The following is a 27,723-nucleotide window of genomic DNA, read 5'->3' as shown; positions in this document are numbered from 1 at the left end:
GGTTTCTGTGTAGGCTTAAAACATATATCTAGTAATTATTTTTTCCAACTCTCTGAAGTACACGGTTTTGGTAGATACGAGTGGATACTTGGGTATCACTCAAGAAATGTTCTATTTGGGAATTGCATCTAAATTTTTGCTACAGAATAGCCTGTGATGGTTTCCATGACAGTTGTACATAAATTATTAAAATATACATGAATGTACAATACAGTGAGTACATCAGTGACATGGTTGTTTCATGTTCCAACATTCTGGGTAATAACACGACTTTGGATTTTCAGACTAAACAGACTCTTTAAGAAGCCTTATTCACAAGATCTTTCATTTGCTCTCAGCATTCAAGTCATGTGCTAATGGCCTGAACTCATGTCAGTTTAAGCTTTTTTCTTCCTTGTAACTTGTGCTTCTCCAAGTTTCATGTATTAATAAAGCAACTAGTGTGGTTGTGGATGAATGAAGAAACTTTAACAATGATTCGTTAATATTTCCTCTAAACTTACTGTCAGAGTAATTTTAGGAAGCTAAGAGGTGGACTGTAGGTGTTATATTATGAACATAATGGTTTTTTAAAAATTTTTAGCACAAAGTGATAATGTATGTACTCTGTATAAAGGTTTAAAGATTTAGCTAGCAGAATATGAGTATATGAGGAAACTCCTGACCAGTCCAAATAGAAAGTCAGACGGAGATTGTGAAGTATAGGCCAGATTACTTTTTTCAAGTGTTCAAATTACTGCTGTATTACTATCTGAATAAATGCATAACCTGTTAAACTGTCAAGTCACCAAAACAGCAGACTAGGGGTCTGTAGGCTATGGTTGTTCAGGATGCAGAGTTAAAGACCCATGCTTATGTTGAAGGCTGTATTCCATTTTCCAGTTCCACGGTGCCATGGAACTTATTTCAGCCACTGTAAGCCCTATTGGTACTACAGGAAAGTATTTTGGTGGGGGACCCAAATACAGTATGATTTAGTTACAAATTTAGCTCTTCTAGTATAAGCAGGATTCAACTTTACATTAATTTAAAATGTATTTTGTAGTAGATTTTAGGGCAACTTGGGACCTTTCTCAGCTATTGGAATATGAGATCCAGGGATTCTAATACCGTATTTTCTTGCATATCACTCCTTCCCTCCCCTGCCTGCCTCCCAGATAAGATGCTCACCTTTGAGACTTCACTTTGAGTTGACAGGAGATTTAACTAGAGTACCAATGACTTTAGAAAGCATGCAGTCCCTAACTACTAGCTACCAAGCAAGCTGGCAGGAAACCAGAGTTCTGGTTTTGATGGAATACTGCTTGTTTTGATGAATCTGAAATAAAATACATTTGGAAGGCAGAATGGGGGAGAGGAGTTTTTTTTCGGGAGTCATGGCTTACTGTGACAGAGTAAGTCTTCCTGGAACCATAGGGCTGTGGTTGCCCTACTCCAGCAGCCTCCTGTGTCTCATGAATCAGTATCCCCACACTTAAAAATGACAGCGGGGGTGCTTGATCTAAAGCTCATTGAATGAGCTTTAGTTTAAGTATTCCTCCCTCCATTTTTAAGTGTGGGGGTGGTGGTACCTGAGATGCGGTGGCACTTTAATTAGAGCAGTTCTTGGAGCTGCTCTAATTAAAGCACTGCCTTCCATCCACTCAGAGCACGTGTAAAAATGCTCATAGTGTCTAGGAACTGGCATCCCAGGTCACAGTCTGAGTGAGGCAGTAGGAACTTCATGGTGTGGCAAGACAGCAACAAGGCTAAGCCACAGACACCTGCAAGGGCAGCAGTAGTAAAGCTGTTACTACTTTTAAATAGTTCTTTATATAAGTTCCTATGAATAATAAAATGTTTTTTCCATACCTGACGCCATATCAAGACATTGCATACTGTGTGCAGCAGCTCACTTGCCCTGAGCCAACTCAGTTGCTCCTTCAGGTCCAACAGCTACAAGAAGGCTAATAATTTGTCCCTTCTCCTTGCTGGGCCAGAGACAAGCAGCAGCCATTACAGCACAGCATGCTTCTTTTCCAGCAAAGAAAAAACAGCCTCCTCACATAAGACATTCCATCCCCACATCACCCCCCACTGCAATTTCGGAGGGGAATGGTATGTTTGGTGTATGAATAACAATGATATTTGATTCCTTTCCCCCATCCCCTCCCCCCAAACAGAGTGTATTTTAATTATTTTTGAAGAAGATGATTATATTTATGCAAGATCAAATACAAGTCAAACTTTATAATAGTTATTCATAGAAGTGCACTGATACATTGACCCGTGTCATATTGGCACTGATAAAAGGAAATTTGACATTATTGGCAATCATCTTTTTTTGGCTGATGTAGCTGATAATGTTGCTGATAAGTGCCATGTGCATATGCACAGGTGCAGCATGCACATGGCCAGGAATGAGCCTGGCAGCTTGGAGAATAGTGTCTGGCTAGTAAGTATGTTGGGAGGGAAGTGCCGTGGGGGAGAGAAGGGGCATGGGGGGGTGGGCAGATTGAGGCCCCGGTGGTGAGGGAAGTAGTGGAGTTGGGGCAGGCACTGTCCAGCGGGAGCGACACAAGGGACAGCCGCAAGCAGTTCATCTAGGGAGTGTGCGGTGGTGCAGCTTCCACTGCTACATGCACCCTGGAAGGGCATGGGGGGCATGTGCTGCTCGATCTGTGCACAGGGTGAGGGCAGGCTGCCGCTGCAGGCTGGGGCCGGGCTGGTGCTGAGCTGTTCCTGGTGGGTGGCTGGGCTGTGCTGCGCTGCGCTCAGGACAGGTGGCAGCAGCACTGGGAAGGTGGCTACAGGGGAGACTGCAGCCACCCTGACATTCACCATAGGCCCTTCCCAGCACCACTGTTGTCGCCTGCCCTGAGTTCCCCTGCCAGGAAGAGCCCAGTGCTGCCCCTGTCCCCAGCCCGCAGCAGCAGCTCACCCTAGCCCTGTACGCAGATCCAGGGGCACACGCTTCCTATGCACTCCTGGGGTGCGTGCAGCAGCGGGAGCCACCCCCCCTCTTCCCACGCCACCCAGATGAGCTGCTCGCAGCTCCATCCCATGCCCTGCCCCAGCTGTGCTGCGTCTGCCCTAGCCTCAGCCCCACTCCCTCCCTCACCACTGAGGCCTCAATCTTTCCCCTCCCCCCACCATGCCTGTTCCCTCACGGCGAACTTACCAGCCAGACCCAACTGCTCTCCACACTGCTGGGCTGTGCTCCTGGCCACCTGAATGCTGTGCTGTGGCTGTGTGCATGCATGGGGCATTTATTGGGGACATTATCGGCCACATCAGGCAAAAAAAGTTGATTGCCGATACTGTTACTTTTACTTATATCTATCCTGATCTGATATGGGACCAATGTATCAGTATACCTCTTGTCATTAATTGTACTGTTCAATCTCCTGGATTGCTTTCAGTACTCACCGGAAGATGGGTGCTAATTTCAGTAGACTCCTGCCCAGTCCAGGAAGGTTGGTAACCATATTAGACTGGAGTGGGCTCCCTGTACGAGCCCTAAATGCCTTCTAGGGTCACCGATACTTCTAGTGCCACCTCTTGTACATAGCCTTAGGGTGGGGAGTCCCAGAGATGTACAGGTTCCCTGCAGTAGAACATAAACTTAGATATCCTGAGGACTTTGAGGGTCCAAGACTCAGTACTGTGGATCTGAGAGTTTGAGTGCCTTAAGCTCCCCAAGTTATCTGAATACCAAAAGATAGCTAACTAGCTAGTCTGTGAATCTGAAAGCCTAGCCCCTGGCCAGAGACTGGGGCATGGTAGAGTTGCTTGAGATCTCTCGACCTTGAAAGTCCCAGGTTCCTTAGCTGCCTCCCAGATGAGTTGGTAGGATGTGATATTTTCTATTTTGCTGCTGCTGTTTAGGGGTGGGCAAAAGTGAAATTGGTGACAAACACGGCAATTTTCATTAGCAACCACTATAGTAACATTTTGATGTTTCTAAAATATAAAATTGTATGTTTCAGTTCTGGAAAAAAATTCAAGTTGTGTGGCTTATTGCATAGAAATTTAATTATCATGTAATGGAAGTTTTGGTTCTTGGCCACCTCTAGTAATCCTTTTTTTTTTAATTACTTATTTACACAGAAACAAAAGAGCTGAAAGTAGGAAATAAAAAAATTCCACAAACAAGCTCACTGCAAGACCCACCAATTTTTTTCAGGGCTGGGGGATCTGAAGAAAGGACTGACTGGCCAATTTGCTTGTGAATGGAGGGATATTTTTTAAGGCTAGTTGTTTGCAATGTAATGGGAATAAACTATTATATTTATACATGTCTTTCATGTAATGTAAAGGTTTTTAGAGTTTTTGAATTTATAGCAACTTTTCTTTTAAAATTTATTCTTGAAAAATAAACTAAGGCTTAGCATACCTGTCATAAATTGTATCACTAAGCATACCTTGGTGGTGGTGGTACAAGGCACAAATGCGTTTTCCTGTATGGGAGCAGTAATGTACTGGACTGATGGAACTGTTTCCCCACTTGCACTTGCGCCAATATAACTTTTCAATTAAAAATGTATAGAACTAACCAAAACAGCTGTAGTGGAACAAAACTGATACGGAGGACAGGCCAAAAATTGCATTTTTGTTATGTATATTTCTTTTTAGAAACTACTATTTATGAATCTAAAGACATTCAAATAAGTTCAATGACTGAAGGATCATACTGATATTCTTTAGCCTTTGGCTTCAGGGTGAACAATCACTGGGTCGTTGCTGTTGGGCCATTTTGTCATAGTTCAGAGTATTTTGTTGCATATTTGTTTTTTTAACCTTCCCCTTTCAAGTGGGGTTCCTTCATAAAGTCTATTCTGTAGTAATCAAACAGTTACACCTTTATAAATTTATTTAAAAAGTTTCCGAGAGCCTAACTTGAAAGCATCAGGATTGCATGGGTATTTTTTTTTAACTGAGTGCAGTACTTGGCAGAATTTTATTACAGATGTTGATGTGCCAGTGGGAAAGAACTCAGCTTGACTGTTAAAACCTGCATTGAATTTCCATGCCTGCCAGTTAAATCAAACATTGCTTTTCTTGTGTGCTGAGTGTATTTGCTGTGGTATTGAGTTGATAAATATTTAACCCTTTGCCATTTTTAGTTATTTTTCATGGTATATTTGCACTTTGGAATCCCAATGATTCTGCTTGTAATAGATTTTAGAGTGGTGTCTTTTTTTTTTTTGAAATTTGTCATCTCTGTGTGCCATTAGTGCATAGTCAAGTAGAAATTCGTAAGGATAGATAAAATGAGGAGTTGCTTGTCAGTTTACTGCAACCCTTACTTCCCATACAGCAAAAAAACTGAAAATTGTTTTTCAGCTGTACAAGTTCTGAACAAAATTTAAAAAAATAAACTCTCTTAAGCATAGTATTAAACTTAACTTTGTTCTATGTTTTGCTTTTATATTATTAGGATGATACTTTGTCTGCTTAGTCAAGCAAATTTTTGTAGTGGCAGATATTTTGGTAAGAGGATGGATGAAGAAATAAGAATTACTGCTTGTCATACTTTTGCCAGGAAAGGATCTTCTGAGAAACACCACCTTGATTACTACAATGTTATTGTAAATAACAGCCTTTTTCAACTTAAATGTATCAAGAGCCTCATCCATGGAACAGTAATTTAGCAAACATGTGGGAGATGTTTGAACATTTTTTTAAAATGGTGTTTACCTAATGCTGGATACTGTTCCAGAACACACAGGTTTCTTCCTCCTAGACAATTGAAATTAAATGTAAGTGTCATATTTGGAACTGTGTTACTTCAAGGAATCTCTCTTCTGCTTTCTGAATTTTGGGCAGAAACCTGCTGGCTACAATGCATAAAGCTTTAAAAAATGAGTGGTTGAGCCTCAGGAGAAATTGCCTCTTGCTGTGGAGAGCCAGTCTGTTCAGATCAGTTAATTAACTTGATCTTTCTGTCCTGTTCTTTGGAGTGTTTCTGCTGGAAGCCCAGAAGTCTATTTTAGTGGCAGCAGTGGATGCAGAAAATGAAATTTTACCAACTGATAGTTTTGTTCATTTCATACTCTTATATCAAAACCCTTTTGTCTAACTCGTGTAGCTTCCCACTCTCCATTTAGAGTTGGTCACAAGGGTGACTGACAGGTCCTTTGAAGAATACCTGAAAGTTTTGGTGGCACCTGAATATGCAACAATTAAGTAAACTTGCCTTTTCCATAATTAAGTATTTGATTGATTCAGAGGACACCTGTTTCTTGAGATCTGATTTCAAATCCTGATTCAGTCACAAGTGAAAAAAAGATCAGTCTCCTTTTTAATCCCCATCTGTGCATATTACATATTACATAACTGCTGCACACTGTGTCACAAGTGGGAAATACTTCTTCTAGAAAGACTTGAGACTGGAATTATAACTTAGTGGATAAAAGCAGCTTTTGAGAATGTTGGAAGATGTTTGTGTTGCATCTGCCTGAACTAGTCTGAAGTCAGTACTTCTTCCTTCTCCAGTGACAGGAGTGTTAAACATGCAGCCCACAGGCCAGATCCAGCTCATGGAACTGTTTAATCCTACCCATGGGGCTATGTCACGGCAGGCAGCAAAGGTGGTTGGTCCAGGGCCCTAGAGGTTGTATGCACAGTGTGCTGCATGTGTGACGCATGGGTGGACTTGGCACAGCAGCAACTGCACAGGAGGTCAGTCTGGTCTGGCCCACAGACCAGCTTGGGGATGTTCATCCGGCCCATGGGGCCAGATGAGTTTGACACCTCTTACCTATAAAGAAAGAATGAGACAGTTGAGATCAGTTGTTGGGTCAACAGTAAAAAGAAACAACAGCTGACTTCTTTAAACTTAATTAAAATATTACTTTTAGTTGGGCAGGGAATGAGAGCAGAGATATGGATTACTGAAAGAGCTGGACTATTAGGCACATGGGCTAGGGACGGACATTACACACAAACTGGTTTAAGTGATCAGAAACTGGTTTAAACCTGTAACAGAACAGATGTTCAGTGCACATAAACCAGTTTGAGATAAACCTGACTGAATATAGTATATCAGACTTAACTGATTTGGGTCCAGCTGGTTTATGCAATGTCTGTCCCAGACCCTTTGCTGGTTTAAATTTAAATCAAACACCCTCAGCATCCCAGCATGCTCTCTGGGCTGGGTGGGACTCTCTGGTCCACAGCAGGACTGGTCTTTCCCCTCTGCTCCTTGGCAGCTTGCATAGGCTGCAGGAATCCCTGCTCCCCTCCCTGTCCCCTCTGCCTTAGACATCTCCAGCATTAACTATCAAACCTCATGCTGGCTATGGTCTGTGCTTTGACAGACTGGACAAAGGCAGAATCAACACGTAGCTGGTAATGTCTCTCTGTTTTTGGGACAAAGGCAGAATCAGCACATAGCTGGTAATGTCCTTCTGTTTGCTTAATAAGCTGATAAACCCTGTTATCAATTCCCTGATGGACTGTTCAAGAGGGGGGGAACCTCTCCGTAATTAGTGTCCTGCCACACCCCCACCCTCAGCTCAGCCTTGTGCAAGGGAAGGGAGAGCTGCTGTAGCACTCCCCAGCTTCTAGCCTGAGCCACTGCAGGCATGTGCTTGCATGTCTGGGATGTTTTTGTGGTTACAAACTGATTTAGTCTAGCCAGGTTAGACTAACCTGCAAAGATTGAATCAGTTCAGGCTCAGGCTTTTTGAATGTCTGTCCCTAGTCACAAGGAAAGCTCCATGAATAAGAACAACTTCCTGGAGGGAGAAAACATTTAATATTCTTTGTAAGTGGTATTCTTTGTAACTGGAAAGAAGGAGTGGGCAGAGGGGGGGAGCTGACTCCAGTCATTTTTCTTTCTGCATGTATTTCTTAGTGAATTTCCTAACCCTTGTGAAGAGAAAAATTGGATGGAAGCAAGCAAAAGGCAGACTCTTGGAGTAGCATAGAGCTTCTGCAACTCTGAAAAATGATTTTAGCAGCATGATAAAGCAAATAAAATCAGGAAAATTACAACTCATAAGCACAGAAATGATGGTCACCCTTTAAAGTTCATATGCATGACCCATTTGCCTTCCTCACTTTGAAGGAAATAAATGTGCCATTGGGAAAAGGTTTTGCTGGTAAAGCTAAATAACATCTCTAGACAGCCCAGTATCCATTGGCAGCTGTACTCTGTTTCAGGTGTAAGGTGCATCTACATGGGGACATTTGCTATGTCTGTTGGTATAACTTTTTTCACCCTCTTAACCAACATAGCTGTGCTGGCAAAACTTGATTGCGTGTAGATAGTGTGTCTTAGATCAAAAAGAACATAAAACCCAGAATTTGTTGTAAAGCAGCAGCAGTCTGCGGCGTCTAAAAGGGTGTGGGAGTGTATGTGGATGTTTGTGGGAGGGTGCTTGGGGGGATGTGGGAAGGTATGTGGTTTATGGCGGGGGCTGTGCATGTGTGGGAGGGTGTGGGGGTGGGTATGCGGCCTGTGGGGATGTTTGTGGGAGTTGTGGCAGTGTAAGGTTTATGGCAGGGTGTGTGGGGGAATGGGTGGGTATGTGGTATTGGGGTTGCTGTGGGGGTGTGTGGATTCATGGGGGATGGGGTGTGCATGTGGGACCCTCCCCCTGACAAGCACCCCTCCCACCATTGCTCATAGCCCCTGCCACCAGTGGCAGCGGCAGGTGGCAGACCCTCAGAGTGCTCACAGCCCATGGTAGGCAAGAGCCTGCTGGCAGTGCACAGTCCTGGCAAGCCCCAGGACCGCATGTGGCTAAGCTGCTGGCTCCATCACAGAGGGCTCACATATACACCCCACCATGCACATGCATCCACATCCCTCACGCGCACCCCACACCCTGTGTGGGCAGAGGGAGCCCCATATGATGAAGCCAGTGGTGCAGGTCATGAAGTTAGGCTGGGGCAGTATGGAGAGGGGCAGAGCCAGCCCAGCTCCGTAGTGGGGAGCTCCGCACTATTTCCCATGACCTGCGCATGGTAGTGAGTGGAGCCAGGTTACCAGCTCCGTTGCATGGGGTTCCCCCTGGAGGTGTGCGTCTCTGGCAGAGAACCTGGGAACTGCCTACAAGCCCTGGGGAGTTTCGTGTGATGGATTCAGGCAGACCCCCTGCCCTTGCTGACCTAGGCTCCATGCTCCTGTCACCCTGTCCTGGGTCCCCAACAGCCTCGGTCCTGGGGCAGTGGCACAGGCCCCATGCTCCCACCCAGCTGGTGCTTCACTTCCCTTGCCCACTGCTGCCCTTCCTCTGTTACTTCCCTACCTTCCTGCCTGCTTGCCTGCCCACCTGCCTACTGCTGCTACTTCCCCCTCCTCTCCCTGCTGCCCTTCTCCCACCTACTACTCAACTTGTGGGGCCAGGGTTAGGGCCATACCATGGGTGAGGGTGGGAGCAGTGTGTACTGCCCCGAGAGTGAGTAGGCTTGGCCCCTTGTGAGGACAGCATGGGCCAGGCAGGATGCAGTGAATTGGTAGGCACCCACCTGCAGGCCAGATCTGGCCCACGGGACATATTTTGCTCACCCTTGGTGTAGCAGAAGGAAGCTCCTGGCAGGTCATTCTCTGTGAAGATACCTTGGTAGTTTTCTCCTTTCTACATGCCCAGTTCAAGGTACCAGATTTGTGTCAATTTTCATGGCAGGTTGAAAAACATTCTTTTGGTTGTTTTTATTGGTCAGAGTGGGAGACTACAGTGCAATGGGAGAGCTGCCCTTTGAGGGCTGGTGGTTGGGGTGCTGAGGTATTCAATATTACCTTCTAACGGTATGTCTGGTTATTTGTGTTGGGTGGTGGGATTATATTTTCAGATTTGTCTTTGTGGGTTGATGTGTTGTTAATGAAATGTCAGAGGTGCCTAGAACCTGAATAATCTCCTTTTAATATTCCTCTAAATATAAATAAAATATTGGGTAGCTTTTGAAAATATAGCTAATGTGTTTCCCTAGAGTAGGGAGGCGAATACTAGGGCAACTGAAGTGAACAATATAGAGCTTTGCTATCTGCTTTTCACGTCCAGGAGTGTTTAGATTCAGAGTAATGTAACTTGAACTGACTTTCTACTGGCTGTCATACAATGACAGATTTCTGATTTTTAAAATATGTCACAACCATAAATCACTCCTTTGCTAAGATTGCACTAGCAAGCTATTAAAGAACATGGCAGTATTTACTGTAGATAAATGCAAATTTAAAAAGGTTCTCTGTATCATGGTTTAAATGATTTATTTGCTTTCAATGCACATATATGAATCTGATGTGATGTAATGGATTTAGGAAATTTCATTTCCTGTATAGAGAAACAAATTTGCATATTATTAAACCATAACCTGAAGTCATATCTTACTTGTATGTATTTAAACAGTGTCTTAGATTAAAATGCGTTGGAAGAAATTCATTTTTTTAAAACAAAGATGATTTACAATTATTTATGGAGAACTTGGAAGAGAAGGTTGTTGGGGACAAAGAATGTGACTTTTAGCTAGATTTAGACTTAGCATTAGAAAGTTTTGTTTTGTTTTTTTGTTGTCTTTTTTTTTTTTCTAATTAGGATGGCATGGTTTCCGTGACACTATTCTGAGAACAGTCCAGGTCAGCAATGACCCAGAATTTCTTTGACTTAAAAGAAATCCCTCGGTATTTCATTTTCTCAGCAATGGGTATGACTATCTATATACCTATATACTTCAGCACAGTCCCAACAGAAGCCCCCACTTTGAGGACTAAGGCGTTGCCTTGTTAGAACAGCCTGGAGAAAATTATTTAATAGGAATTTACCCTATTTTCACTTGAATGAATGTATACTTGGTACTACCCGTGTGTAATTTGACATGCAGGTGTGCTGTGCAGATTGCTGGATGTTGTGCATCGTGTCTGGAGTGTATGTTTGGGCTCCTGGCATCCTGTGTAGCTTTTCCAAGGTTCCCATAATATCTGGGAGCATCCCAGAAATAGATTTCTCTACAAAGTTTATGTGTACTCTTTTCTTTTTTACTTTAGCTTATATTGATTGCCTCAACAAGAACAGAAAACTTGAATTTTTAAGCTGTCAAGCTGCCACCTTTCACAAGCACTATACCTAACAGTGTGAATTGATTTATTGTTTTGAATTTAAACTTGCTGTTGGTATATTCACTTCTTTTTTTTGTATGGGCAATGGTATAGCTTTGCACACTGAATTAATAAAAAGGTGTAAAATTATGCTGCTCTCATACTGAGCTAATAACAAAAATATGTATAGTTACTTTAATTTTTAGAGGATCATATTTAGGCTTGGTAATAGTTTAAATTAAACAGGAATTGTGTCCAGTTATAAAAAGGTTAAATGTTGGTTCTTGGAGTGTACCTAGAAAAGCATTCCAAGGATTACAAAAAAATATAAATGAGCAATTTTGAATAAACAAGTAGGTAAAATTGAAATTGTTTTGGCTTAATACCTTAATATTTAAAATGGGTTTTATGCTAACCATACAATAGGCTCCATTGCTTTGTATTCTGTATTGAGGATTAAAGCATGTTAGTAGACTGTTTTAAAATGCTCTTCTTTGGAAACAGAACTAAAATACAAACTAGTTTGGCTACAGTAAGTCAGGATTACTGTTATATCATTTTTCTTGAAATGTTTGTCCTTGGAGCATACTGAATAGGTGAGTGCAGATGCAGATGGAGTCTTTCCTTTCCTTCCTTGCTTGGTTACTTTCCTTTCTTTACTTACCTGGCGGGGGGATGTCACGATCAAAGAGGTTGGTTTCCCCAGATGGGGGGAACTTGACTGCACAATTCTGTGGCAGTGGGGGACTGCTTTCTCGTTTTCTCTCTGGCTTGCTCCCTGGCCTTTTGTCTAGGAGCAAGTGAGACTAGCGGGGTATCTGAGCCTCAGGGTCTCTGGGCCCTGGGCTTGCAAGTAGAATGCCTACCACAGGCTTGGGGAGTATCTGAAGCTCCAGACTGATGAGTCTGGGAAGGAGGATACTTGCCCAGTGATAGAGGCACACAGACATAAGGAAAGTTCTTCACATTGGGGCCCTTTCTATCTGGGTGAAGATAATATTTTTCTTCATACGTTTGGTTGAGCAGGGTTACTCATTTGAAACCTCTGTTAATGTCTGTGTAGGCACAGTTCAACATATCTGCCCTGCCATGACACCCCTCCTTTTTTTAAAAAGTATTTTTAAGGAGTTCTCAGTTAAGTGCATATATCTTAGGCCAACTACAGTGGAAAGAAGCCCAGGCAGACATGGCATTAAGGGTGTGCTTTTTGTAGTGGAAACCATGAAATGGAATCCTTGGCAGTTAAGGAAAAACTAGTCTGAAAACACAGTAGTAGTATTAACTTTCCCACTTACAAATATTTTTGTGCTCTGAAATGCTAAAAACATTGTTTCTTAAAAATGCAACTTTTTTCCTTTCTGGGTTGGGAGTGAGATATTGTACTATCACTACAAGGCCATGGCAAGGAGGCCATGCAAAGCCTTCCACTTGGAACAGAGAATTACCTTGTGCTGTGTCACACTTGTAAAGTAAAAAAAAAGAAATGGTGATGCTGTATAAACAGTTACAGGGCCAATGACAGGTGGCCTTAGAACACTTACCATCTCCCCAGCGCCTGTCCCAGAATTCTGAAATTACTAAGCTTGCATGTGAGACAGCCCATGTAGCACTAGACAAAATAAATGATTTCCTCTCGTATGTGGATTTCCCTTTTTTACGTTTCTCTAAATGTCATGTAATAATTGGATTTGAATTGGACAGGACCATTTTAAATGTGGGAGCAGAATTAGGATGGGTGACCTGAGTGCTCGTAAAGCCATGCCAGGGGACTTGCAATGACCTCAGCCAGTTCCTTTAGAACTCTAGGGTGGAGATCATCCAGGCTGGCTGACTTGAATACGTCCAACCCCTCCAGAAGCTCCCTAACTAAATCCTCGCTAACCCATGGCCCGGGTGTGCCTCCCCTGGGGCCCCAGGGGGGCCCAGCAGGGAGGTGGCTGTTCTGGTCCCTACTTAGGAAGACGGAGGCAAAGAAATCGTTAAACATGTTAGCTTTGTCATCTGGTGTGATGACCAAATTTCCCAACGTGTCCTGTAGGGGCCCCACATTACCCGGGACCTTCTTTTTACCCCCTATGTATTTAAAGAAGGACTTCTTATTGTCCTTAATCTTGTAAGCTAGTCCTAATTCCATCTCTGCCTTGGCCTTCCTGACTGCCCCCCTACATCCCCAAGTGATTGCAGTATAGTCCTCCCTCGTGATGACCCCTTTTTTCCATTGGGTGTATGCCTCCCTTTTAGCAAGGAGACATTCCCAGATGCTTTTGGTGAGCCACAGAGGCTTGTGTGCTCTCCTGCTCCCTTTGATCCTTGTCGGGATTACCTTCCTTTGGGTTTGGAGGATCGTCTCCTTAAGGAGCGACCACTCACCTTGGACACCTGACTCCCCTCCCCTCTGGGATCTCAGCGTTTCTCCAACTATCCTCCTTAGCTCGTTGAAGTCTGCCCTCCTAAAATCTAGGGCCGCTGCCTTACTGCTTTCCTTTGCCACCTTGCGCTGGATGGTGAATTCCAGCAGGCGATGATCCCTGCCGCCCAGGTGGTCGAGCACCCGCAGCCCCCTCAGCAGGTCATCACCTGTGGCCAGCACTAGGTCCAACAAGGCTTCCCCCCTGGTGGGGCTGTGCACCTCCTGGGTTAGATGGAGGTCCTGCACTCTGGCCAAGAACCTACGTGAGCGTTCAGACCTGGCTGACTGCTCTTCCCAGCAGATGTCCGGGAAGTTCAGGTCCCCCATGACTACCACATCCTTAGCCTTCACTACCTCTGTGAGCTGACCCAAGAAATCCTGGTCAAGCTCTTCTCCCTGGTTGGGAGGTCTGTAGTAGACATCCACCGTTAAGTCTCTTTCCCCTCGACTGCCTTGTACTCTAACCCAAAGCACTTCAGAATGCCCCTCCTCTGACTCCTTGCTAACTGACGAGGATGTGTATTCCTCCTTTATATAGAGTGCCACACCCACACCTCTCCTTCCTATCCTGTCCCTTCTGTACAGCCTATAGCCCTTGACATTCACTGCCCAGTCATGCCACCACATTTCCGTGATCACCACTATGTCCAGACTGGTGTCAGCTAGCAGGAGGGTGAGTTCCTTCTGCTTGTTTCCTACACTACGAGTGTCATATCACCCCAGCCAAAGATCTGTCCAGCCTCTTCTTGAAGACTCCCAAGATGACTATTGCCAGCCCAGCCAAGTGTCCCCAAACCACCCTGTCTGGGTGTTGGCCCACATTTGTGGGAACCTCCCCCTCAGGAGGTTTCTCCCGGCCCAGGCAGCCCTGGGGAGCTGAATGCTTCCCCCCACCCCCCTTCCCAGCTGCTTTAGCAAGGAAGGGAAGAGGAGTCCTCTGGGCTGAGTGCCTGCCCATGCAGCCCAGCAAGGGGGCACCAGGGAACCCCTGCCTTGGGAGGCTTTCCCCTACTCCAGCCTAGGGTTTCCTAGCCCCAGGGAGTTGAGGGGAGTTTTTCCCCTCTCCAACTCCAACCCCTTAACTTAACTGCAGGGAGTCTCAGGGGTATCCCAGGGGCCAGAGGGAAATTCCTTTGCTCCCTTGCATTATGTTTGCCTTGCTCATAGCAGCTAAGGCAAAACCAGCTGCAGCAGAGTAGGAGAATTTCCCTCCACTCCCTGATGCTGCCTGAGACTTGCAAGGGCTGAGGCAAGCAGCTCTGTCATTGTGGAGGGGAAGAATTCCCCTTAGCTCCCCAGGGCTGCCCCAGGCTGGGGGACCCTAGGTTGGGGCCAGGGGAAGCTCCTCAAGGTAGGGGCTCCCTAGTGCCCCCATGGTAGACTGAATGGGGCACCTGGCTTGGAGGACACTTATGGCAGCCTCTGAAACAATCAGCAGGTGGGAAAGATGAGCAGAGAGGGTTGCCAGGGTCTGAAAACCACAGGGGCTTTTCCCTCTGCCCCTGTGCTATTAGACCCTGGCTAGGGACAGAGGGGGTCTGTTCCCCTGCCAACCCCTCTATCCCAATGAGCTGACAGACACAGGCAAAGTATCCTGGGATGCTGGGGGACTGTTAGTTAACTTGAACCAGGAAGGGATCTGGGACAGAAGTTCCATAAACTGGTTTGACCTAAATCAGTTAGGTCTGATACTACATCAAACCAGGTTTATACTAAACCAGTTTTGGCCCTTTTGAAAGTGGTTTATGTGCATTGAACTTCTATTCTGTTACAGGTTTAAATCAGTTTCTGATCACTTAAGCCATATGTGTAATTTCTGTCCCTAGCCTAAGTAACAAGCATTACCAGTGCTGTGGTATTAGAAGCCTGCAAACTGACTAGACTCTACTCATTTTCATAATTTCTAATAGTCAGTTGGAGCTGCTACTGGAAGACTTGAAAGTGGGTAGAAATAACAGCTGTGAAACTAACTCATTTGCATAATTTTGGCATCTGACACAGTAGACTGTCACCTGTGAAAGCATACAGGTCTTTGAACCAGTTAATATCAAAGCTGCCAGCCACCCTGTTCTGCCTTCTGCCATTCATGTTTAAGGCTTCTAAAAGTAGATCCGGGTCAGCAGCATCTTGTTCATTCTTTCTGGTGCAATTCAGGGAGTACAATTTAGTTACAAACTAATCTACAATTACAGTATACAGTTACAATTAGTTAACAAGTCACAGACTAGACAGTGGGTCTGAAATAAGCTATGCACTTAAGTGGTTCCTTCATTTTTGGACCAGCAATACATTATGCACGTGTCTAGCTTGAATGCAAGTGCAGCTTACTGTTTACAGACATATATATATCATATACTATATATATAGACATATATATAGTTTTTGCTCCAAAGAGTTTTTTAGTAAAATATACAGGACTATTTTCTGAAAAGTTGCTGGCTAAAGTGAACCTATCATACTTCTATGCAGTGCCCCAAAGATCATTCATGCAGACTGTATGAAGAATAGAAGCATATGTCTACTTTGAGTTAACTAACCTTGCCTATGCATTGTAGCAGGCCCAAATTAGCAATGCTCTCAAAAAATCTGCCCCCAAATTTCCAGTCCAGTGAAATGAACAAGTCAGATGTATATCTAGTATGTATTTCTGCTTTAGGTAGGCACGTGTTCTATATGTGTTTGATATTGTTTTATTAATGAATGTCACCTATGGAATTCACATAGAAGGAAAGAAAGATCTCAGTTTGCAATATTAGTCTTTCAGTTTTCCTAATTTGAGCAAATGAGACAAATGCATTAGTTTCTATTACAGAAAGGTAATTATCTGTATTAGTCTGAAGTCGGGCAGAAGTTGGGGCAGGATGACACCTTGAAGACTAACTTGGTAGAAAGGCACAGACTTTTGTAGGCAACAACCTACTTCATCAGATGTTATGACAAAGTAGGCTCTCACCTAATGAGGGATGCCCTGAGTTTAAAAAAGGTTCAGAACCACTGGTTTAGAGCAACTTGCTAGTTATTTTAGTGAGAGGGTGTCTCTCTGAATGGCTAGTAGCTGTAGCAAATAGGCAAGTTGCTCTTCCTGTATCTTGTAGGTCAGGGCTGTCCATCTTCTAAGCAACTGGGGGCACACGCCCTTCAGACAGCCCTAACAAGGGCTGCACCAGCAGGTGCTATGGGCCCCTGGCGCTGCACCCTCAATTCCACTGTGTGCCGCAGTGTCCTCCATTGCACCGTGTGTTCCCCTGCTTGCTCCCCACCCCCAGCACTATACATCCTGATGCCTCCCGTGCACCTCAGCTACACCACATGCTTGATTGCTGTTCCTCACCCTTGGCTCCCCAGCCATTGTTCCTCTGCTGCACTGAGCCTCTAAAGTGCCCTGGGCTATGGGCTTGCCCAGTGCTGCAGGATGTGCCATGCTGTATTCTGGACTGGTACCATACACTATATAATGTTGGTCCTGGCCCCAGTGATGTATGCAGTATGTGGGTTGTACACAGCATAGGGGTTGGTCTGGGGTGTGGGCTGCATGTGGCACTCTGCCAGACTGGCCCTGGGACCTGGCTCTAGCATGGCCCTGGAGCCAGCAGGCAGAGCTGGTCTAGCAGGGAACCACATGCAGTGCATGCCTGTTGCCAGCCCCTTATGCCACATGCAGATCATATGGCCAGTCTAGCCCGTGTGCTGCATGCAGCACACACCAGCCCTGGTGCTCACTCTGCACGTGGTGGACTTAGCATTCCGTGCAGTACAAGGGGTTGGTCTGGGGCACAGGCTACATATGGCACCTTGCTGGGCTTGCCCCGTGTATTGGCTCCATCACAGCTCAGTTCGGATCGGCACCAGAGCTGGGTAGCGCATGCAACCTGCACTGACCTTGTGGGGCCAAATGAGTTGGACACTCCCCGTGTAGATAAACATGCTTTCAAGACCTTTTATTAAAGCTAGGACATCTTTGTATGTATGGTTTACATATTAAGTCTGCCTAAATCTAGGAAGGTTGGGGATGAAAGAAAATGCTTAAGGTTTGGATGTTTGTACTGGCTAGAAATGGAAGAGTGGATATAGTTTCTCTAATTTCCAAGTACCAAATAGAGGTATTCTTTATGCTTGTTGAAAAGCTCACTGTGTCGATTCATTTTATGTTGGTCTTGTTCTAAAGGTAAGTATGTCTGGCAAATATTAGAGATATAAAACTTGGGAAGATATATTTGAACACTCTGAATACTGTGTTTTAAAATAATTGCTGTATGTTTTCACTTAATACTATGCTTTTATAGAAAGAAAACGTTATGCCACCCTGTAGGTTGCTATAAAGATTGTTTATGAAGTTCAGCCTAAGACTTAAAATAGGTTGAATTGGAGACTTTTGAAAAATGTACTGTACAACACAGGAGACCAAATCATGCTAAAGTGCAGGGAAAGACTATACATCAGTTCAAAGGCTACATTATTCAAAAAAATACAACCATAAAAAAGGTAATAAGATTACATTCTCACACTTCATGGCTAGTAAGGTGCATTAAGCTGCTCAGATATTCATAACTTACTGTGACATTTGGGAAGATTACATTTTGCTGTGCACAGCCATTACTGTAGCTCAGATAATAACTAGCCAATGCATGGGCCTGGATTATGATCCCTGTCGTTGGAAACAAATTTGTATTTTGAAGGTTGATCAGTTTCAAATCACCATTAGAAAGGGTTAATATGACATAGCCTTATGCCTGTAGTGTGTGTGTGCTTATATGCATCTAATGGGCATGCATACATATAGTATATCAACAGTGCTATAGATTTGGTATACCAGGTTTCCCCATCATTATTTTTCTCATAAGGTGTTTCTTAACATGCTCAAAGAAAGAAATGTTCAAAATAGTTACTGTTCTGGAAATATACTTTTAATATGTGCTGAAATATTTGTTTTTGTAGATTAGATTGGAAAACTAATTTGACAGCTTCTCGGATGGGTGGTTTCTGATAATGGTGTGTTTGTAGCCAAAGTGAAGGATTGGTGGTAGGAACTATAAGGTGAAGGTGAGGTCACTTTAGTTATAGCTAAATGTTGCCTTGTAAAGGGTTGTTGGCATTGTTTAGTTAGTTAAAACAGAAAATATAATTAACGTTAAGAAGTGGCACATGACTCCCAGCTTTAATTTTGCTCTCTGCTATGCTACTGTATTTGTGTTAGTAATGGATCATTTACTCTTTAGTCTGTGAGCCTACTTACAGCTGAAAGACTGGCCTTTTGAGGGAGGCTTCAATCAGTTTTATAGGCAGGTGATGTGCTTGCATTCAGTGTAATATGAGCTTTAATATGAGTCACTTACTTGACCTATTATCCAGTTTCCTTCAGGCTTGTCTCATTGGAGTTTTCTTTTTGAAGTTCATTTTGTGAATCTAGCCCCTAATTTCCTTGCATGATAGACATGATCCCTGTAGTATAGAAGAGGAAAAAATGAGACACAAAGTGAATAACTTGATAATGATAAAAAAATACTTGGTGGTAGAGCTGAGAACAAATATTGGGTCTCCTGATTCCCAGGTCTGTGGATTTACTACACAATATTCCTGGCCATATACTTCCTTAACTACATAATTAAATAACTGCAATTTGAAGAACTAAAAATAAAGGAAATACAAATCTGTCTTTCTCTTTTAGAGAAACTTTGCATTTCATCATGAAACCTCAGTCACCATCTAGTTCTCGCTTTTATGGTATTTGACATCATTGCTGATTTTTAGGTTGAGAATATTGAAAATTGACCCTTCTGAACTAGATACAAAATTTAGGAATTTCAGAAATTCTACAATGATTACTGTGCTTGACTTAAGCATAAGGGCAACAAATTCTGCTTTATTTAATATACTTCACCATCAGATCTAATGAATGGAACTGCTGTTTTCTGAAAGCAAACGAAAATATTTGGAATGATTTTCATCAGGAAAGGAAACATGTTTGAAATCTGAACAGGATTGTGCTAAGCAGTAAATCTTTGAGATGTGTGATCTTTAGGATGCAATTCTGTTTTTTCTTCTTCCCAATTGATTCTTAATTTTTTTAGATTTAACTTTTCAGACTTGCACATCTCCCTCTAAAGAAAAAAATTATCAAGATACTTGACTTCCATGTGTATCTCCTGAGTGAGACATTCCTATTTTCTTAGGAAAGTTGAATGGGAAGAAAAAAAATCTGTTGTTTGGACATGCATCAAAATGAACAAGAACTCAACAAACCTGAAAAAGCTTTTTTCCTTTTTGTTCAGACATTTTCTTGTAAATGCATGCAAGTGGTACACAGGTTATCTACAGTGTATAACCTATGAGATGTTTTTATATGGATTTATATTATTCTAACTCTGTAGGAAAGTTTAGAAATATGAGGGCCTAATCAGAATGAAAATGAAATTCAAATTCTAGCTTGTCATAAATGCAAACTTAGTGTGTGTGTGGTTCCACCTTTCTTTTGCCTACCCTGTAGCTATTCCCTCTTAATACATCACAAACTACTTAATGTGGTACAATCAAGTAAGGTTTGTTAGAAACCTGAAGATTTTCATTTCTGGAAGAAAATTAATTAATAGATCTGTATGAGGAACCATTGAGTCCTGTGGTGGGCTTAAACCAGTGCTTTATATTTATTAATGGTCACGCCAATGTATGAAAAAAGTTTGGGGGTTTTTTGGGTGGGGGGGCGGGGTTTGTTCTGTAACTTGAAAATGAACAAAATAGTAATAACAAATGCTGTAGTATCTTCAATTACCAAAGCCAAGTTGCATGTTTTATTTAATATTTTAGGAGCCAGGTTTAATCTTTAAAGATCAAAACTTCTGTGAGCTCTTTTCAGCAGGATTGTTTTACGTGAGCATATTTACCAAAGGAATGAACTAAATCATAGAAAGGTCACACATTTCAAGGTTACTCAGTGAAATAGTGAACCCAGAGGAGAGAATTAATAGAAGTCAGTGTGGCCACCCAATCTGTTTTAATTTAATCCTAATCCAGTCCCCACTATCACTGAATACCTTTCAGCACATGTGGTTGGGAGCCTTACATACTTATTTTCCATGGCAAATTTATCATTTAGGAAGATCCTTTGAAATGATTGTCACTAGTGTTTTCTTTCTTTCTTCTCAAAGCTTGTAGGAGGCCAATTTGATCTGGAAATGAACTTTATTATCCAAGAAGGAGAGGGTATTATATGCATGGTAGATCTGTTGGATAAATGCGATGCCACTTGCCAGGCTGAGGTATGGAGCATGTTTACAGCAATCCTGAAGAAGAGTATACGCAATCTGCAAGTTTGCACAGAAGTTGGGCTTGTTGAACAAGTGCTCCAGAGGATTGATAAAGCTGATAACATGATTGCAGGTAAGAGTTCACATGGCAGAATACTTTGAGTTAAAAATTCTTGGCTTTTTATATAAACCTTACTGGGACACTTTTCTTCTTGATACTGCATTTTATCTTATACAGATATGTGCTTTTATTTTATTTTTTTCTCTTTCAGATCTCTTAGTTGATATGTTGGGTGTGCTGGCTAGCTATAATTTGACAGTTCGAGAACTAAAATTGTTCTTCAGCAAACTGCAAGGGGAAAAAGGAAAATGGGTAAATAAGTTTGTCATAGTATTGGTTATACTTTCTTTTACTATTTTCTATTAGCTAAAAGGCTAACTTTTGTAATATTTTTTGATAACTAAATGTTAAAGCTGTCAAAGATGTAAGGATGGCTGCCACTGTCGATACAGATCTTTTTGCATACAAATAATAAAATATAAGGTCTAAAATTATGATTAAGGTACTAATCAGATTTATAGCTTGGTAGCTCAAGGGGTGTATTGATATGCTCCAGTGTCCTCCTGCTAAACTGTTCACCCATGCCTCCATAAATACAAAAAATGATGTGGTGAAAATAGGAAAATTTCTGGGGTTTTTTTGTTTTCTTTTTTAAACAATCCCAATGTGAAGCTTAAGTAAAAATGGGGTTATTACAAAAACCAAAAAACCAAAATGGAGACATTTAAAAGAGGTCGATTTAAAAACAGTTGCTTGCATATGCAACTCAAGAAATCTGTCATTTTCACTGATTGGTAAAGAGAACATCTGATTTTGTTAGTGCAGTAGGAATTTCTGACAAGAATTGAAAAGAAGATAAACTTGTAATATCATTTGCTGGTAGCTTGCTGGTAACGTCTTACCATACTGTTTTTTTTAATTCCACTCTGAGTAGAATAAGAAACCCTCCCAACAGTCAGTTTTTTTGCTTAATCCAGATGCTACCAAATGTGCTTTTTTCTAACTGAGCTCTTAACCATCAGAGCTTCTGCTTGTATGGAAATTGCAACATCTTTAAGATTTGCACAAATTAATTAGAAAAGTTATTTTTTTAACCTGAAATAACCTGCCCAGTCTAGAAAAAAAGACAAGTATTTATTTAAAATCTCAATGTGCAATTAAAGTGGCACAATTAAGTAAAACTTTTAAAATAATACGTCTGGAAGGTCTGGAATTTTAGTTTGCTCCATAAAATAGTGTGTATACGATGTAAATATAATATCTAATGTAATAATAAACACTGCATGTGCTCACTGGCTGTGGGAAGAGTCTCTTTGTAATGTTAACATTTTCATTTCCTGACCTTTTTTTGTTCCTGTTTGAATTTAATTTCCTTCTTTTATTAAAGACCTAGTATAGAGGAGAGGAGGAAGAAAGAAACCTAGCTGCATTTCTAGGGAGTTGCATAGCACCATAAATCTTAAACTCAACCCCTTTATAAAGACACAAAATGCATATGTGCAGCAAAAGTTACCCAGCAGCAATATGGTGCTGAAGATGCATAATCAACTTAAACCATGCATTTCCCTTTTTTTCAGTGTGGATGCATGAGGGGTGTTTGAGGTTGTTTTTTTTGTTTTGTGGGTTTTTTAATACCTGAAAAAAATTGAAATTCTTTCTAGGCTCATACTGCACTTAGCTTTCAGTGAGTATCTACATGTGAAATTTAAAGTTTTAGTAGGGTTTTTTAGTTACTTAAGCTAAAAATTCCTCTTACTAAAAGAGGAAGAGTATATCTGCTTCCATTCTCCATTGTGGTAACTCTGAAGGAGCTAAAGGGATTGCTTTTGCTTTCTGCAGGAGAAAAAGGTGCTTTAGGAAAGATCAGTCATGCCAAGTTTTGGGCCAGATGGGTAACTTCTAGAAAGTTAAAGCTGTCTGGCACCTATAGCTGTAGTATTTGTGTATACTGTGGGTGATGTAAAGTGTCCAGAGATTACTGTTACTCCATAGGTGAAACAGCAGTGGTCTCTATATCAGCGTTTCCCAACCAATGTGCCGCAGCACAAAAGTGTGCCATCAGAAATGAACAGGTGTGCTGCAGAATTTTGCCATGGCAAGGAGCTACAGTAGGTATGAGGATGGGAATGCGTTAACAGGTGTGCCACAGAAAATTTTTATTAATGTAAGTGTGCCTTGGTCTGGAAAAGGTTGGGAAACGCTGCTCTATATGAAGATTTGTATTGATAGCTATTTGTTGAATATTATTCTGCTGAATAGTGGCCTAGTGCTTGTTTACAGAAGGAATAGAAACATGACAAAATTCATCCTCTTGTATGATTAAACCTACCTTACTTATGTTATGTATAATGTCTGATGTTTGTAATAACTTTTTTAATAGCCACCACATGCTGGCAAGCTGTTGTCTGTATTAAAACATATGCCCCAGAAATATGGACCTGATGCCTTCTTCAACTTTCCCGGAAAAAGTGCTGCAGTAAGTAGTTATTGGTCAAAGTTTATTTTTCTTTTATTTGCTGTGTTCCTGCTTTTACTGACTTTATTTCCCAATCTCTTGCTCCCATTTAACTCGTATTGTTCTGTGCAGCAGTTATGCTCCCTAGTCTTTGTCCTGCAGATGACATTTTTGGTGAGGTATTTATTTGTTTTTATGCTCCCTGGTAGCTATGTCAACCTTAAATAATATTATACTAGCACTATATATGTGTTACTTGTATGGGAAAGCAAACAGTCCTGGCTAGACTAGGAGCAAATGTCAGTACTGTATTTACCTAAATCCAAAACAACCCTGAATTTAAGATGACCCCTCCCCCAATAATTAGATTCTAGAAAAAATGTGGGAAAAATATAAATATAGATGTGTTATAATATTTTCGAAATGTGGAAAAATATATTCTAAATTTGTTTATAATTTTCCATGTCTAGAATATACTTATTGTAGGGCTGTGGTTTAACTAATCCCCCCCACCACTACAGTGGGAAAATTCAGTGACGGAGTGGCAGGTGATAGAGGGGTCTGTAGTTGGTGAGTCAGTCAGCTTGTCCCTTGCTTCTCCACACCTTTTATTTCCTGTCCCCCCACCCCACTGCCTCTGCTCCCTGCAGTTCCTGCTCCCTTTCCTACTCCCTCTGTCCTCCCTCCTAATCCCACCCCCCCACCTTTCCCCCACCACTTACCATTGCTGTGGCTGTGGCTACGCTCCAGCCTGGGGCATAGAGACAAACATGCTCCAGCCCAGCTTGGTAGCAGTGGCAGCTGCTGTGGCTGGGCCCTGGAGCTGGAACTGTCATGCCCCTGCCACCATTGCTACCAGGCTAGGCTGGGGCTGGAGCATGTTTGCTCCATGTCCCGGGCTGGAGTGGAGCTGGAGCAGGAACAAGAATAAGTGATATGGGGGATTGTGCCTTACAACTTTCATTGTACTCAGTGTACACAGGAATCTGTCTTGTATATTCTTGAGGCACTTTTGAGGAAGTCTTAGAATACACCAAACTGGAAGTGGGCAAGCTTCTGTTTACATTTTTCATTATTTATGAACTGATTTATTTATATAGTGGCTATCTTTAAAAAAAAAATTGGTGTACAGTTCTTGTTCCACATACAGCAATATTTTGATTGTCATATTTCTTATAAAAAATACATGGCACAGTATATTCCATGTACATTTTTGCCATACAGATGCATGCTTTATTTTTAAATCAAATACTAAAAAAAGTTATGGAGCCTTTCCTCAGTGAAGATCAAGTGCCTCAAAACTTGTCTTGAATCATTTAAATCTTTTAAAATCTTTTGTTGTGTACAGCAATTTTTTTTTTCTAAATAACAAAATTGATAACTGAAAACATGACTTCAGATTGTAAAAAGATCTCTCATTCCCATTATCTTACTTTGATTTTATGCATGTATGCAACTTCTTACTACCTGGTGGTTTAACATTAAACACAACAAATATTCAGCTCACAATTAATGTATTTGAATGAAGATTTAAGAGAGTGAAAAATAAAACAACAATATTCCTAAAATCTTAAGTGTAATGCAAATCTGTAACAGGCACATGTTGTTTTGGCTACTTGTGTATGGTTTTACTATTTTCTTCTGTTGTTTTATTTTTATTTTTCAGTATGTGATAAATGTCTGAGAAACAGATGAGAAACCTCAATATAATAATAATTTCTTTATTTGGAAAAAAAAAATGGGAATCAAATTTTTGTAGGGAAAGCTATACTAATTAAAGCTATATTCTGAGTTAAACCAACTGCAATATTAATAGGCACTAAAAGTATGTGCATGTGTGTATACATATATTGGGCTGAGACATACATAGACTGATTAGTTAGTTATTGCTGCAGAGAAGGATTTATAGTGTTGCGTTTGGGCAAGGATAGCTGCATAGAGCTTGGGAGTATAATAAGGAGTCTGGCGACACTCAAGTTCTTTGATGTTTTTGTTCATTGGTATTGATTGTCTGGACAGCATCTTTGATCAGAGTACTATGGCAATCTGAGTTGAAATTTATATTGCAAGACTGTGAAGCAAAATGGTAAAAAGTGAATGGTAATGGTTAATAAAAACTACTCAAACAAAGAATCTAACACTATATAAATTGTTGTTGTACCAGCATGTGGTTTGTAATTTACAAGCTTTCTAACTAATATATAGGTCCTGTATTCTTTATGATGATTTTTGGCTGAAGGTATTGTGTTACATTTTTCTAAATCAGAGCTATAATAGTTTTGTGTCTTTACTTTGTATAAGGCTAAACTAGTCATGACTAGTCTGTAGATAAGGGAATTCTTCAGGCAAAATTTAGAGACTTCCATTTCCTTGCCTGACTTCCTTCCACAATGAGTTTATTATCTTTTGTCTTTGGAATGCAGTGCTGCATGACAACAGTATGGAGATCATAAGTGTGTAAATTTTACCTGTTCTGTTGTATATTAGCAGAAAATTGAGCATTGCATTTTTAGACTATTTTTAATTTTCTTCAATAAACTATTTCATTTTTCCATGGTTCATTATATTGATTTATGCACATTTTTATGATGAAATCTTTAAAAATGGAAAAAGGACTCTGGCCATGTGAAATAGTACATACCTAGCTTGCACCTTGCCCACTTTCATGGTTCAAGGATTATTTTTGTTTAATATTGCTATGTTAATTTATTTTCTTTAGGCTATTGCCTTACCTCCTATAGCCAAGTGGCCCTACCAGAATGGATTTACCTTTCACACTTGGTTAAGAATGGATCCTGTAAACAATATCAATGTGGATAAGGATAAGCCTTACTTATATTGGTATGTATTGTGTAAGCTTCCACTTCTGATGTTCCATTTATATCCATTTTTAATACTGTTTACTTAGATTGAACAAAACAAGCCTAAAAACATTTTTTTGTTTACTGGCACATTTAGCTTCAGTTATTCACAGAACTTTTTTTTTTCTTTTAAGTTTTCGAACAAACAAAGGACTTGGTTATTCTGCTCACTTTGTAGGAGGCTGTTTGATTGTGACATCAATAAAATCAAAAGGAAAAGGTTTCCAGCACTGTGTGAAATTTGATTTCAAGCCACAGAAGGTGGGTTAATATGGTAAAATAAGAATCATAAATTGCATCAATACATGTATGTAATTAGACATTAGTTGCACTTGTTCTTTTTTCCCTTGAGACAGCTTTGGGAAACATTTTTACCCTGTCTGCTAATTACTACATACATGTGTAAAAGAACAGTTAACAATGTGAGAAAATGATCATCTATATCAATTTGTAGTATTCAGAAACCTTATTAAAAAGTAAAACTTAAAGGAATAAATGTATACAGTAGTCTACCCTTTTAATATTTGTCATTTATATTCTTATCCAAGCCTAAAAGGAGAATGCAGTTTATTGAAAAGTTATGACCCAGTAAAATCACAAATGTCAAACAAGTTAGTAGAGAGTTAGGATAAGCTAGCTGTCTGAGTTGTCCTGTGTAGGATAACTTGATTATCTTGGCCTGTGCGTTTCCACATGATTTTTGGCATTTATGAGAAGTTGTAGGAGAGATAGGAAGGTTTTAATGGGTATGAGGAATTTGAGAACCTACTGGGAAGTATAAATGAACTTTCCTGGTTATTGTGTATGGTGTTCTGTGGATTAATAGAGCTTAATTTGATAGGGCTGATTCTAGATATAATGTTTAAACTTTAAACTACACCAGCATATTGACTTCAAAAAAAAAAGAACAGAAGAGGGTGGGAGAGGGAGCAAAATAGAAAAACTGCAGATGTACCAAAAGGAATTAAGTCCTGCATAATCTATCCCTAGCTAAGCTCAATACATATAGCAGTCCTGAATATTCTAAGATGAATTTATCTATCTTTCTTGCTCACTTTTGTTCAAACTTACTGCTGCTTTCCAGTTTCTTCTCTCTCTTTCCTTCACAAGTTCTGTTAAGTCTTCAACAGAAGTGATGGATTGCTCAGGCTGCCATGGGCCAAATGCTGATTCCTCTCAGTTCTCTGCTTGTTCTCCTGATGCATGCCACTGTTATCCTTTTTTAATTTTGGGCCTGTTGGTTTTAAGAGTCTACTCTCTAGACATGTAGGCTGTATGGATGGGATTAAGAAGGACCTGGGTAAAAGATGCATGCTATGATTTTCTCCTGGTGGACTATTGACTATATGTCCTAGAGGTTATGATTATATTTGTTCTCTTTAGGCTAGCAACAACCAGTTAACACATTTTAAACACCACTTAGCGTCTTGTTTAGACAACTTAGGTTTAATAAAATGTGAATGTATATTATTTAACTTAGTTTCCAAACATGCTTTTTTTCCTTAGTCTCTTTAGAGCCTTAAATCAAATCTGTTTTTTTCAAGTCAGTGTGAAGCAAGATGGATCATAAGAGAAGTCATCACATTGATTATAACTAGTCATATTATCCAGAACCTGTCTTCCTCACAGTTGTTATGAGTTAGCCCCATATTTTATAAAAAAGTTCTGTAGA

The 27,723-nt window shown here is 41.1% G+C and overlaps 1 protein-coding gene across 6 annotated transcripts in view; it reads left to right on the top strand.

Moving 5' to 3' along the window:
* Nucleotides 1–27,723, top strand: part of LRBA (LPS responsive beige-like anchor protein) — a 591,088-nt gene that overhangs the window by 51,674 nt on the left and 511,691 nt on the right. For all 6 annotated transcript variants that reach the window (XM_090036376.1, XM_090036373.1, XM_090036375.1 and 3 more), the window contains exons 3-7: nucleotides 20,576–20,807; nucleotides 20,947–21,047; nucleotides 23,116–23,211; nucleotides 25,910–26,031; nucleotides 26,186–26,312. In XM_090036376.1, the coding sequence (XP_089892502.1) occupies nucleotides 20,576–20,807; nucleotides 20,947–21,047; nucleotides 23,116–23,211; nucleotides 25,910–26,031; nucleotides 26,186–26,312 (678 nt within the window). The remainder of the gene's footprint in view (nucleotides 1–20,575; nucleotides 20,808–20,946; nucleotides 21,048–23,115; nucleotides 23,212–25,909; nucleotides 26,032–26,185; nucleotides 26,313–27,723) is intronic.

Source organism: Crocodylus siamensis, chromosome 2 (genome assembly GCF_052110815.1).
Source record: "Crocodylus siamensis isolate JL-2025a chromosome 2, ASM5211081v1, whole genome shotgun sequence".
Taxonomy (NCBI): Eukaryota; Metazoa; Chordata; order Crocodylia; family Crocodylidae; genus Crocodylus; species Crocodylus siamensis.
Note: the sequence above shows the minus strand (reverse complement) of the source record. Positions and strands in the feature narration are given on the sequence as shown.